The following is a 14158-nucleotide window of genomic DNA, read 5'->3' on the forward strand; positions in this document are numbered from 1 at the left end:
GTTACTTGCCTGAAGGCTGATTAAACATAGAAACATAGAAAATAGGTGCAGGAGTAGGCCATTCGGCCCTTCGAGCCTGCACCACCATTCAGTATGATCATGACTGATTATCCAACTCAAAACCCTGTACCTGCTTTCTCTCCATTCCCCCTGATCCCTTTAGCCACAAGGGCCATATCTAACTTAAATATAGCCAATGAACCGGCCTCAACTGTTTCCTGTGGCAGAGAGTTCCACAGATTCACCACTCTCTGTGTGAAGAAGTTTTCCCTCATCTCAGTCCTAAAAGGCTTCCCCTTTATCCTTAAACTGTGACCCCTCATTCTGGACTTCCCCAACATCAGAAACAATCTTCCTGCATCTAGCCTGTCCAATCCCTTTAGAATTTGATACGTTTCAGCAAGATCCCCCCTCAATCTTCTAAATTCCAGTGAGTATAAGCCCAGTCGATCCAGTCTTTCTTCATATGAAAGTCCTACCATCCCAGGAATCAATCTGGTGAACCCTCTTTGTACTCCCTCTATGGCAAGAATGTCTTTCCTCAGATTAGGGGACCAGAACTGCGCACAATATTCTAGGTGCAGTCTCACCAAGGCCTTGTACAACTATTAGAACCTCCCTGCTCCTGTACTCAAATCCTTTTGCTATGAATGCCAACATACCATTTGCCTTTTTCACCGCCTGCTGTACCTGCATGCCCACCTTCAATGACTGGTGTACAATGACACCCAGGTCTCACTGCACCTCCCCTTTTCCTAATCGGCCACCATTCAGATAATAATCTATTTTCCTGTCCTTGCAACCAAAGTGGATAACCTCACATTTATCCACATTAAATTGCATCTGCCATGAATTTGCCCACTCACCTAACCTATCCAAGTCACCCTGCATCCTCTTAGCATCCTCCTCACAGCTAACATCACCGCCCAGCTGCGTGTCATCTGTGAACTTGGAGATGCTGCATTTAATTCCGTTGTCTAAATCATTAATATATATTGTAAACAACTGGGATCCCAGCACTGAACCTTGCCGTACCCCACTAGTCACTGCCTGCCATTCTGAAAAGGTCCCATTTACTCCCACTCTTTGCTTCCTGTCTACCAACCAATTTTCTATTCACATCAATACCATATCCCCGGGGGGGTCGTCATGTGATGACGTAGGATCGAGACGCTGGAACCCAGCTCTCCCGTAAAAAAAAAAATCAATAAATTAATGTTTAAGTGAAGAAAAGTTAGTCAATACTTTCTAAAAGTTACCTATAAACTACTCCGGATTGTTTCAAGTTATGCCTCACAAACAGAAGATGAAGAAAATTACTACCGTGAAGACAACACAAGTTGGAACAGAATCAAGGCCCACTTCTGCCAAAGAACCGCGGGCTCAGGTACATTTCACCTCCGGCGATACAGAACAGGAAACTGCGGCAACATCGATCAATCCTAAAGAAGAAGACCAACGAGAACTGCGCAAAGGTGAAGGAAGGAGCATGCGCAAACGAGAGCAACCACAACTACAAATCCCAGTTACGACTGAAACCGAAAGTGAAAGTGAATCTGAGGGAGAGTCAGATTCTCTGGAAAAATCAGATGAAGATGGAGGTAAAAGTTTTTCTGGAAATATAGAAAAGACTTTGATGCAAATAATGCGTAAATTAGGCGCATTAAAAGTAATCAAAAGAAAAATGACAAATATGGAGATTATGTTTGATAAAATGACAAAGACAGGAAAAAATGGAAAAGAGAATTATAGATTTGGAAACTACACTGGAAGACAAAGTTGAAAGAATGAATAAAATGGAAAATGATACTACTGCCTGGACATCAGAAAGAAAACAATTTATGGAAAAAATTGATAAGCTTGAAAATTTTAGTAGACGAAACAATATTAAAATTGTTGGACTTAAAGAAGATATAGAAGGAGAAGATCCAATAAATTTTTTTCAAAAATGGATCCCTGAAAAATTGGAAATGGAAGGAGAAACACTAATTGAGATTGAAAGGGCTCATAGAGCCTTAAGGTCAAGACCTCAAGCTGATCAAAATCCATGATCAATTTTGATAAAATGCTTAAGATACCAAGATAAAGAAAAGATCCTGAAGGCGGCTGTCCAATGTGCCAAAAAGAGAAACGGGCCATTGATGATAGCAGGGAAGGCAGTTCTTTTTTATCCTGATACAAGTTATAACCTTTTGAAGAGAAAGAAGGAATTTAACCCAGCGAAAAAAGTCTTATGGGAAAAGGGTTATAAATTTATAATGTGTCACCCAGCAACGCTGATAATTTTTTTGGAGGAGGGAAAAAGAAGATTTTTTACCGATTATCGAGAAGCGGAGGTTCGCACAAAAACTTCCATTTATTCGCTAATTACACATAGAGACTTCCAAGAGTAATGGATTAAAGATGAAGATAGAGACAGTGAATGGAAGGGATGGACATTTAAGGATGATACAGGGGAGAAAAGCAAAATTTCAGAAATATTAATTGAGAATAGTATTTTTTTCTTATATATATATATATATATATATACTTTTTTATGTTGCGGGGGGGGGGCTGGGGAGCTTTGGACCGATTACTACGGGATTCACGTGTGTAATCATGGCGATCGCCATGACGCATACAACAGAGGGGAGTAATGTTGTGTTCCTTTTTTTTCCACAACATTAGTAGGGGGGTATTTTGTTTTTTTCTTTATACTCTATTTTTCTTCTATCTTTCTGCCTGGATGATCGGTGGGGACACACATAGTAACATGGAGAATTTTAAAAAGGTTTCCCAAGAAACCACGGAAGTTGAAAGATTAGGTATTATTATAGATTGGAGTAACATAATTAAACATAATGACTAATTTACAGAATTTTTAAAGTTTTAATGTTAATGGGCTTAATGGACCGGTAAAAAGAAAATTAATTTTAACATACATTAAAGGATTAAATATATAGGTGCTCCGAAGATGAAATAATTGGTTACTTGGGGAAAGAAATAAATATATATACTAAAGTTATTACGAGTTCCATGGAGCATGTGGGGATCTTCCGATATCCAGGCACTTTTTTTCCCCTTTCTTTCTTTCTTTTTTCTATAGGGATGTTAGGGGGAGGGGTTAAGGGGAGGGGGGAAGGGTATATATACATTTTTTCATATATTTTCTTTTATTTCTGTAATTATTTGAAAACTCAATAAAAAAAAAAGTTAAAAAAAATACCATACCCCCAATACCACGTGCTTTAAGTTTGCACACTAATCTCTTGTGTGGGACCTTGTCAAAAGCCTTTTGAAAATCTAAATATACCACATCCACTGGCTCTCCCCTATCTACTCTACTAGTTACATCTTCAAAAAATTCTATAAGATTCGTCAGACATAATTTTCCTTTCACAAATCCATGCTCACTTTGTCCGATAATTTCACCTCTTTCCAAACGTGCTGTTATCACATCTTTGATAACTGACTCTAGCATTTTCCCCACCACCAATGTCAGACTAACTGGTCTATAATTCCCCGGTTTCTCTCTCCCTTTTTTAAAAAGTGGGGTTACATTAGCCACCCTCCAATCCTCAGGAACTAATCCAGAATCTAAGGAGTTTTGAAAAATTATCACTAATGCATCCACTATTTCTTGGGCTACTTCCTTAAGCACTCTGGGATGCAGACCATCTGACCCTGGGGATTTATCTGCCTTTAATCCCTTCAATTTACCTAACACTACTTCCCTACTAACATGTATTTCCCTCAGTTCCTCCATCTTACTAGACCCCTCGGTCCCTTCCGGAAGATTATTTATGTCCTCCTTAGTGAAGACAGAACCAAAGTAGTTATTCAATTGTTCTGCCATGTCTTTGTTCCCTATGATCAATTCACCTGTTTCTGACTGTAAAGGACCTACATTTGTCTTGACAAATCTTTTTCTTTTCACGTATCTATAAAAGCTTTTACAGTCAGTTTTATATGTTCCCTGCCAGCTTTCTCTCATAATCTTTTTTCCCTTTCCTAATTAAGCCCTTTGTCTTCCTCTGCTGGTCTCTGAATTTCTCCCAGTCCTCAGGTGTGCCACTTTTTTTTGCTAATCTATATGTTTCTTCTTTGGACTTGATACTATCCCTAATTTCCCTTGTCAGCCACGGGTGCACTATCTTCCCTGGTTTATTCTTTTGCCAAACTGGGATGAACAATTGTTGTAGTTCATCCATGCGATCTTTGAATGCTTGCCATTGCGTATCCACCGTCAACCCTTTAAGTATCATTTGCCAGTCTATCTTAGCTAATTCATGTCTCATACCTTCAAAGTTACCCTTCTTTAAGTTCAGAACCTTTGTTTCTGAATTAACTATGTCACTCTCCATCTTAATGAAGAATTCCACCATATTATGGTCACTTTTACCCAAGGGGCCTCACACAACAAGATTGCTAACTAACCCTTCCTCATTGCTCAATAACCAATCTAGAATGGTCTGCTCTCTAGTTGGTTCCTCAACATGTTGGTTCAGAAAACCATCCTGCACACATTCCAAGAAATCCTCTTCCTCAGCACCCTTACTAATTTGGTTCACCCAATCTATATTCAGATTGAAGTCATCCATTATAACTACTGTTCCTTTTTCGCACACATTTCTAATTTCCTGTTTAATGCCATCCCCAACCTCACTACTACTGTTAGCTGGCCTGCATACAACTCCCACCAGTGTTTTCTGCCCCTTAGTGTTATGTAGTTTTACCCATATCGATTCCACATCCTCCAGGCGAATGTCCTTCCTTCCTATTGCATTAATCTCCTCTCCAACCAGCAATGCTACCCCACCTCCTTTTCTTTCCTGTCTATCCCTCCTGAATATTGAATATCCCTGGATGTTGAGCTCCCATCCTTGGTCACCCTGGAGCCATGTCTCTGTGATCCTAACTATATCATATTCATTAATAACTATCTGCACATTCAATTCATCCACCTTGTTACGAATGCTCCTCACAATGACACACAAAGCCTTCAGGGTTGTTTTTACAACGCTCTTAGCCCTTATACAATTATGTTGAAAAGTGGCTCTTTTTGCTTTTTGCCCTGGATTTGCCTGCCTGCCACTTTTACTTTTCACCTTACTACTTTTTGCTTCAACCCTCATTTTACATCCCTCTGTCTCTCTGCACTTGTTCCCATCCCCCTGCTACATTACTTTAAAGCCTCCTGAACAGCGGTAGCAAACGCTCCCCCTAGGACTTAGGCTGATTAATTCTGTAAAGATGCAGTATGTCTTCTAATACTTTGCCAAACTTGTATAAATGGGCAGTGCACAGTATATTGACTGGTTGTATCATGGCTTGGTATGGAAACATCAATGCTCTTGAGCGTAAAAAGGCTACAAAATGTAACGGATTCAGCCCAGTCCATCATGGTTAAAGCACTCCCCAGCACTGAACATCTCTACACGGAGTGCTGTCGTAAACAAAGCAGCATCCACCCTCAAGGATCCCCACCACCCAGGCCGTACACTCTTCTTGCTGCTGCCAATGGGAAGGAAGCATGAAAGCCTCAGGACTCACACCACCATGTTCAAGTTATTACCCATCAGCCATCAGGCTCTTGAACTACAGGGGATAACTTCACTGACTTCACCCACAACGTATGGACTCACTTCATGTTCGCAATATTTATTGCTTATTTATTATTATTATTATTTCTTTTGTTATTTGCAGTTTGTCTTTTGCACACTTTTTTGCCTGTCTTGTTATGTGCAGTCTTTGATTCCATTTTGTTTCTTTGTATTAACGATGAATGCCTGCAAGAAAATGCATCCCCAGGTTGTATATAGTGATATGTACATTAATAATATATTTACTATGAACTTTTTTTGAAATTTGAATCTGGTAATGTGGGTCTTAAGGTTTCTGTAGCTCCAGCCTGATAGTAGTAGCAAGAAGAGAGCGTGGTCTGGATGATGGGGGTACTTGATGACGGATGTTGCTTTCTTGAGGCAGTGCTCCATATAAATATGCTTAGTGGTGGAGAGGTTTCTACCTGTGATATTCTGGGCTGTGTCTACTACTTTCTGTAGACATTTCCATTCTTCCACCACATTCTTCTTTACAATTATTAAACACAAAATAATTGATTACTCATCCCTTCAAGTCAGTATTTGGTAGGTGCGCCTTTGTCAGCAATTACAGCCTCGAGTTTGTGTGGATAGTTCTCTATCAGCTTTGCACATCTGGAAACTGCAATATTTTCCCCCCATTCTACTTTACAAAACTGCTCAAACTCTGTCAGATTGCGTAAGGATCGTGAGTGAACAGCCCTTTTCAAGTCCAGCCAGAAATTCTCAATTGGATTGAGGTCTGGACTCTGAGTTGGACACTCTAGGACACTAACTTTTTTTGTTTTTAACCTATTCCTGTGCAGCTTTGGCTTTATACTTGAGGTCATTGTCTTGCTGGAAAACAAATCTTCTCCCAAGTCCTAGTTCTCTTACAGACTCCATCAGGTTTTCTTCCAGGATTTTCCTGTATTTTGTTGCATTAACTTACCATCTATCTTCACAACCTTCCAGGGCCTGCTGCAGTGAAGCATTCCCACAGCATGTTGCAGCCACTACCAGGCTTCATGGTAGGTATGGTGGGTCTTGATGATGTGTGGTGTTTGGCTTATGCCAAACATAACGTTTAGACTGATGGCCAAAAAGCTCAATTTTGGTTTCATCAGACCACAGAATTTTCTTCCAGCTGATGTCAGAGTCTCCCACATGCTTTCTGGCAAACCCTACCCAAGATTTCATGTGAATTTTTTTCCCAACAGTGCCTTTCTCTTTGCCATTCTCCCATAAAACAGAGACTGGTGCAGCACCTTGGCAACAATTGTTGTAGCTGCATCATTTCCCATCTCAGCCACTGAAGCACTCCAGAGTTGTCATAGGTCTCTTAGTGGCCTCCCTCACTAGCCCCCTTCTTGTATGGTCACTCAGTTTTTAAAGGCAGCCTGCTCTAAGCAGATTTACAGCTGTGCTGTATCTTTTCATTTCTTGTTGGTTGACTTAATTGTATTCCAAGGACTTTTCAGTGACTTGGAAATGATCTTGCATCCATCTTCAGACTTGTGCTTTTCAATAACCTTTTAGTGCAGTTGCCTGGAGTGTTCTTTTGCCTTCATGGTGTAGATTTTGCCAGGATACTAACTCACCAGCAGTTGGGCCTTCCAGATACAAGTGTATTTTTGTTACTATCAACTGAAATACCTTGACAGACCACAGGTCTCCAAAAACAGATCTCCATTTAACTAATTACATAACTTCTAAAACCAATTGGCTGTTGATCAGTGTCAAATAAATGTTGTAAAACATGAAGACTTCCAAGCAGGGTGAATACTTTTTATAGGTACTGTATATAGTAACAGTGTAACTTTCTTACTCTCCTATTTAGTGCCCTGACCAATGAAGACAAGTATGCCATATGCCGCCTTTAGTACCCTATCTACCTACATTGCCCACTTTTAGGGAGATCTGGATGTGGACACCAGAATTCCTCTGTTAAGTATCAGAGTCATAGAAAAGTACATCACAGAAACAGGCCATTTGGCCTATCTACTGTTCTGAACCATTTTGTCCTTTCATTAACTTTTCTCTAACATTTGACCTCCCAAAGTGCAACATCTTACATTGACAACACTTACTCACATTGAACGCCATTTCCCATTTCTCCACTCATATCTGTAACTGATCTATATCCTGTTGACAACTTCATTCTCCACATCTCCACCAGTTCTTGTGCTGTCTGCAAACAAACTAACCTACCCACCTACCTACAGGTTCATCCAAGGCACACACACACACACATACATACGTATACACATTATCATCACCAGTGATCGATCATTCGTAGTCAAGTATGATTCTTCTCCTGGTGGTTGACCTGGTCACTTGTGGGTCTAAAGACGACCAAAGAGGCCAATCCCTGATCCACAAGTCCTATTGCAGTATTGACAGCTGTGGGTCATTAAAGCTGGTTGGGCCTTTCCCACTCTCTCCTTACATTGAGGCTGTTTAGACTCAGGTGGTGGTATTCTTTGACCTGTGCAGTCCCCCCAAGGACAGTCCTTCTCCAATTTTCCCTGTCCTGTGCTATTTTCTTCCATCCATTCAAGTTGATCTGGCACTTCCTCAGGTGGGTCTTGACATCGTCCTTGAATACACACATATACATACATTAACACACATAAACCTACTACAAAGACGTCAGAATACTGATTCCTGCGGAACACCACTGGTCACAAGTATAGCTGCACAGTCAGCAGATCCCACCGAGCAGAGGGGATTATTCCTTGCTTGCTAACATTGCCAGAAACAAATCTAACTTGCAAGCTTTAATTTGAATGTCAACTGTATATCATTCCCACTTTTCTCTTTGGCGTCAATCACAAGCTCAGCAAAATGACTTATGCAACTACCATGTTCAGTAACAAAGGACTACACATTACTTGTAGAAGTTAATTGTGATTTATTGATAAGTGAAATTCAGCATGTTAACAATACTTACCTGTGGTAAGTTTTCACAGATATCAACTTGTGAACTTTAAGTATGAATTACTCCAGAACTATTGGTAAACTCAGACTTCACAGATAATCTTATAATTTTTTTTTAAAGTTTTTGCTAAAAAAATTAGTTCCAGGAATTTTATGTTCTAATACCAACACAAGCAGCTTATTGCCATTTTGCCAGACATCTGGCAACTGTATAAAAGCTCTTTCAATGAAAACTGAGCTTTTGGCCAAGTGTGGGCTCTTGGTTTAAGAGGCAGAGTTTAAACCTTTGCAATTAATCACACTTGTTGGAGGATAAAAATGCAAATAATCAATTCTTATTTATTGGGTTTTACTGATGAGAAATCTGTGTTTCTGTATTAGATATGCAAACAAAAATCAGAGTTTCAAAAAAATAAAAAGCCTACAAGCCCACAATGATGTTGTTCATTGGCTTCAGCTCAGTGTTTAACACATCATCCTTGACAGGGTAGTGGGTAAACTGTCCTTATTGGGACTCAACACCCTTCTCCGTAACTGGATCGTGGACTTCTTGACATAAAGGCTGGGGTCAGGTCGAGTTGGCAGCAACAACTCAATTTCCATCACACTGAGCACTGGTGCCCCCAAGAACAGCATCCTCAGCCCACCGCTGTTCACACTGCTGACTCACCAGATTTGACTCAAACCGCTTCAAGTTTGCTGATGATACAACAGTAGCTTACTTCATCAGCAACAATGATGAGATGGTATACAGAGAGAAGGTAAAGAAGCTGTCAAATCGTGTGAAAACAGCAACACGAGCCTTAGACAAGACTAAAGAGATGATTGTGGACTTCAAGACGACAAAAGCCAACTACACTCTATTGCACATTATGGCTCTGCTGTAGAGAGAGTGTGGAAAGTTCCTTGGTGTGCAGCTAATAGATGATCTAACCTGGACCCACAACCCCACCTCATTAGTCAAGAAAAGTTCGAAGATCCAAGTACATTTATTATGTATAAGTTATAAGACATTGAGATTTATCACCTTACAGGCAGCCCCGAAACAAGAAACCCAGAAGATCCCATTGAAAAAAGACCAATGAATCCCTAATGTGCAGAGGGGAAAAAAGAACGAATTGTGCAAAAAGTAAAAGCAAGCAACAGCATTCAGAGTGAATGCGAGTCTACAGACATGAAGCCCAGAGCATCCGGAGCAGGCCACAGCCTCAGCACCGAGGACAGTGGAGGAATGTCGCACAGCAGTGAGCAGAACTGGCCCAACTCTCGCCTCTGGTCTCAACACCCTGCCCTTTCACTCCATTCATACCAGCGTTTTAATCACCCAATCATCGGGCCGTCCCTCACTTTAGGTCTCGGGCCCTGCTTCATCAATACGCTCTGCGCCTGGTCCCTACTGTCACATTCTGGCCCGTACCTGACCTTTCCAAACCGTCCTGGCTATTAGATCGATCAAACCTCACTTTCGATTTTGATGGACAGGCTCTGAATGTCCTCCTCTTCGATTATCGCTGCTTTGCATGCCTGATTCCGTCACAACCATGACTCCACTTCACTTTGACCAGTTCTCCCTGAACATGCCTCAAACTCGCTCTGACCACTTCTCCTCAAATATGCCTCGACCTTGCTTCAACTTTGCACCTCTCCCACACCCCTCAACACTCAAATCAGCCTCACCTTTATTGTATGCGGTGATCATTTGCCATACATCTCCACAGAGAAAGTGTTATTAGTAAAGCAATTAGTTGTATTTCTTGCTTTATGAACCACCAGTAGGTTGTCACCCATCTTCAGTAGTGCCATCTTAAACCGTTGGCTGCGTGCTTAGAAGACATAGGAGCAGCAACATCTTGAGGAGATTGAAGCATTCAAAGCTCTCTGACTGCATTCTAACAACTTCTAACAGGAGAACCACAGACAGTGCCTTATCTGATTGCATCATTGTGTGGTATGAAAGCTACAAGGCATTAGACCACAAGACCCGGCAGAGGTCTTGAACCACTGAGAGGACCACAGGGGTCTCTCTCCTTTCAATTTATGACATTTGTCATGAGTGTTGTAGATGAATGCCCTGAAACATTGCCGACCATACGACATAGGAGCAGAATTCCGCCATCGAGTCTGTTCTGCCCTTTTATCATGGTTGATTTATTATTCCTCTTAACCCCATTCTCCTGCCTTCTCCCCATAACCTTTAACACTGACTAATCAAGAACCAATCAACCTCTGCCTTAAATATACCCAATAACTTGGCCTACGTAACTGTCTGTGGGACTCCACTGATCACTGTGTTTCTGGTCCTCGTCCATTTTTTTGTGCTTCTTCAGAACAGCTTGGTCAGCACATCCTGAAACTCCTGTCTGCTGCAAAATTTCTGCTTGGGAAAGACCCTGCTGATGCAGGATGACCACTTTGTGTCTTGTTGGTGTGTTCACTCTTGCCATGGTGTAAGAATTGATGATTTGAAGATTAAACTGCCACACCTGGCACACCCTCATGTTTTAGTTCAGTTGTCCTTCACCCAGTTTGATTCCTCCTACAACTTTTTTTGTTTCAGTTAATTAGTTTAGTTCATTCTTCTCATTATGTCATTGATCATTAGCAACTAACTTATCTTTGTTTAAATCATACACTGGGCTATATACTACAAAGTAATCACTTTTATTTGAAAAGCGGTCTGTTACTTAATATTATCTAATGTTTTGGAAAAGGAATGTTTAGAAATCTAAAATTTGCTCTTTTCTACTGATACATTAATGCAGAAGACAAAAAATAAACATTTGAAGCAAAATTTATATGAAAACTCTAGAGCTGCCTAAGACTTTTGTACAGATAACAATAAACTTACACATGGCCTTGAATTTGAACACACTTAATCAATCAATCTACAAACTGTTGAGCAATGAACTTTAAAGTTAAACCAGTGGATTGCAGCTCTGAAGGAGTCATGTTTAAAATTGTGGAGATCCTAGTTAAAATCCACTTTGAATCTGAGAAGATTGATTCATAGTATTACTCTACTGAGTTAAGTGGGAAGATAAAATTAGAACATAATTTTAAGTTGAAAATGACTGGGGCATGAGGGACTATAACTCTACACTCATGAAATATACAGGAAAGTTTGCAAAAGACTGAACTAAATTCTGGAATAACTCTGGAAATGAATGGATGAACCAGGCCATCTTCACCCTGTATAGGAACAATTTTCAACTGCAGGTTACATGTTTTTGTGCAAGCAAAGCAGGAAAGCTATCATAAGAGTGGATAACTTAAAATTGCAAATTTCATTTTCAATTTAATTTTCAAGCACGACTGTTGATGACATCCCAGCACACTCCCCCAAAACCTATAAATCAACAGCATATGCTAAGCTGTTGAAACCTGGATACAATTTCAACATACAGATTGGCAAAACATATGCTGTTGATGTCAGTCCCAGTTGTATCAGGCAGTGAGAACCTAACCAGCTGTCTTTCAAGAGGCCACTAGAGATGGCTGTAACATAATAATATTGGTTGGTATCACTTTAAGTAGTATAGGACGTGACTGCTCCTGCACAGCTTATCTTGACCACATCATACATTATGCTGTCCTCTTCATTGGATACCGCTTATAGAAATGATTTTCCAATCCACATCACAAACCTCCTCCGTGTACAATTCATTTTCAGATGCTCACAATAGCTGTGCAACATAGCCACATGCCCTATTCTGCATGTTATTTCATGTTTAATTGCTTCTACTCTCTGCTGGTGTTCGGACATCTGAAATATGCAGCTTGGCTCTGGATAGTTGCGCAACTTTGCATGTCTGTATATACACTCGGCAGGCTATAATTCAGTTGTATTGATGCCAGTTTCTCTCCACTGACAAAACAATCAAAAGCAATTTTCAATTATTACTCCATCATATTTCATTTGTATCACAATAACCATACAAAGTCAAATAATACCACAACACAATGCATTGTACTATATTACTACAGTCAATATTTTACCTTTCGGTAAAACCAGTTTTGGAATTTGCGAAGTCAACATTATCATCATACAATGTGGAAGGATAACAAAAATCACATGTGACTGAAGATTTCCATAATGTCTATGCAGAAATATCTTTGGAATTTTTATGCTTTTGTTAGCTTGACCTAACTTTTGACTTTGATTTGATAGTTGTAAGTCTTCCAAAGTACAAACAATAAGTCTTATAGATGTCACACAGCATTTAGTTGATGCTGAAAAGGTGCACATGTCCGAATGTTAGTAGGGAAATTCAGCTGGGAGGTGAATCAATCCCAAATTCATAATATGGATTACAAGTATCCTAAAGGATGAAGTGGAGATGCATAGAGATGTTCCCACACACCAGAGAGGTATGAGGACAGCACTCCAAGGTGAAATGAAGCAGAACAGGAGATGACTGCGAGGAAGATCAGTGTTACAGGCAAGTTCGCAAGTATACTCGTTAGCAGGAGATATTAGAAGTAGTTGAAAATTAAATAATTAATTTCCTTAAAGCAATATCATCCAATATAAATAATATTAATGTTTTCTTGATTTAAAGCAATGAAAAATATAGACCATTTATCTTTTTCCATCCAGGTTAGTGACCCCTTTCACGCAGCATAGCTGAACTCTGCCTTGGAACTCTTCAGGTGCACGAGTGCCAGATTGCCAGCATCTTACATACTTCCTCACTGCACTATGCAGGGTGCTAAATAAGGATTATGCTGGCCTGCACAATGCTGTTAGATGCCTGTTTTCATGGATATGCTACCTAAAGAACAGTATAATCTAAGCTATTGTGTTTAACAACTGTAATAACACACAGGCTTGGAAGATAGGCATTCATTTTCTCAACTCTCAAAACTAAAGGTTGTATTTGGCATCTTGTATCAAGCAGTCATCTGGAGAAATGATGTGGATATGAAATTAAAGCAGATTAAAGATCGGGGTATTGACAGAGCATACTTTTGAATGTGTACAAATCAACTGGAAGTCAATAACATTCTTGTAGATTAAATAATTTAGTCACTTACAGTACATTTTCCTTGCCTGCTGTATTTTCTGCCATTTTCTGCTACCGTGTAAATGTAAACAAAATTGTCATGCGACCCAACTGCCAAGTAATTACCATCTGTAAAGAAAAATAACATTTAATTATACATCCATTAACAAATGATAAATATGCATTCTCAATGTATCAAATTTTCTAGGAAAGCCAAACAGCAGTCAGTAGGAATATAAAAAAATAAAGGAAACATTTTCCTTATATCATTCTGGACATTCTAGCTTGCAACAATACAATTCAAAAGAAAAGTTTTTTTAAAGTCTGCAACATCGCTTTGATATTAACAAGTAAAATGTAATTGATCCTACATATGCAACAGAAAAATTAATTATTCAACCAGGGCTGAACACCACTGACTTGGGACAATTCATGCCTGCCTTCGTCAAGGAAGATGACCTAGGTATAATTTCAGAGGTTAACTTCATTTGAAGATGCTCACTAATGTCATCAGATGGATATGAGATGAGATGGGATATCCAAAGAGGATATTGGGATGGATGGGGGTGTAGACAAAAATGCAATGTTTCTGGAGTAGCTGAAAGTTTGCATTATCTATGGGCAAACACAACAGAGTTGTGACAATTCATGCCT

General features: G+C 39.8%; 1 protein-coding gene across 3 annotated transcripts in view; it reads right to left on the reverse strand.

The window, feature by feature from the left end:
- The window catches only part of LOC132402779 (echinoderm microtubule-associated protein-like 4), a 236529-nt gene that overhangs the window by 18386 nt on the left and 203985 nt on the right, over positions 1 to 14158 (reverse strand). For all 3 annotated transcript variants that reach the window (XM_059985765.1, XM_059985767.1, XM_059985766.1), the window contains one exon: positions 13536 to 13633. In XM_059985765.1, coding sequence (XP_059841748.1) covers positions 13536 to 13633 — 98 coding nt within the window. The remainder of the gene's footprint in view (positions 1 to 13535; positions 13634 to 14158) is intronic.

The sequence above is a fragment of the Hypanus sabinus genome, chromosome 12 (genome assembly GCF_030144855.1).
Source record: "Hypanus sabinus isolate sHypSab1 chromosome 12, sHypSab1.hap1, whole genome shotgun sequence".
NCBI lineage: Eukaryota > Metazoa > Chordata > Chondrichthyes > Myliobatiformes > Dasyatidae > Hypanus > Hypanus sabinus.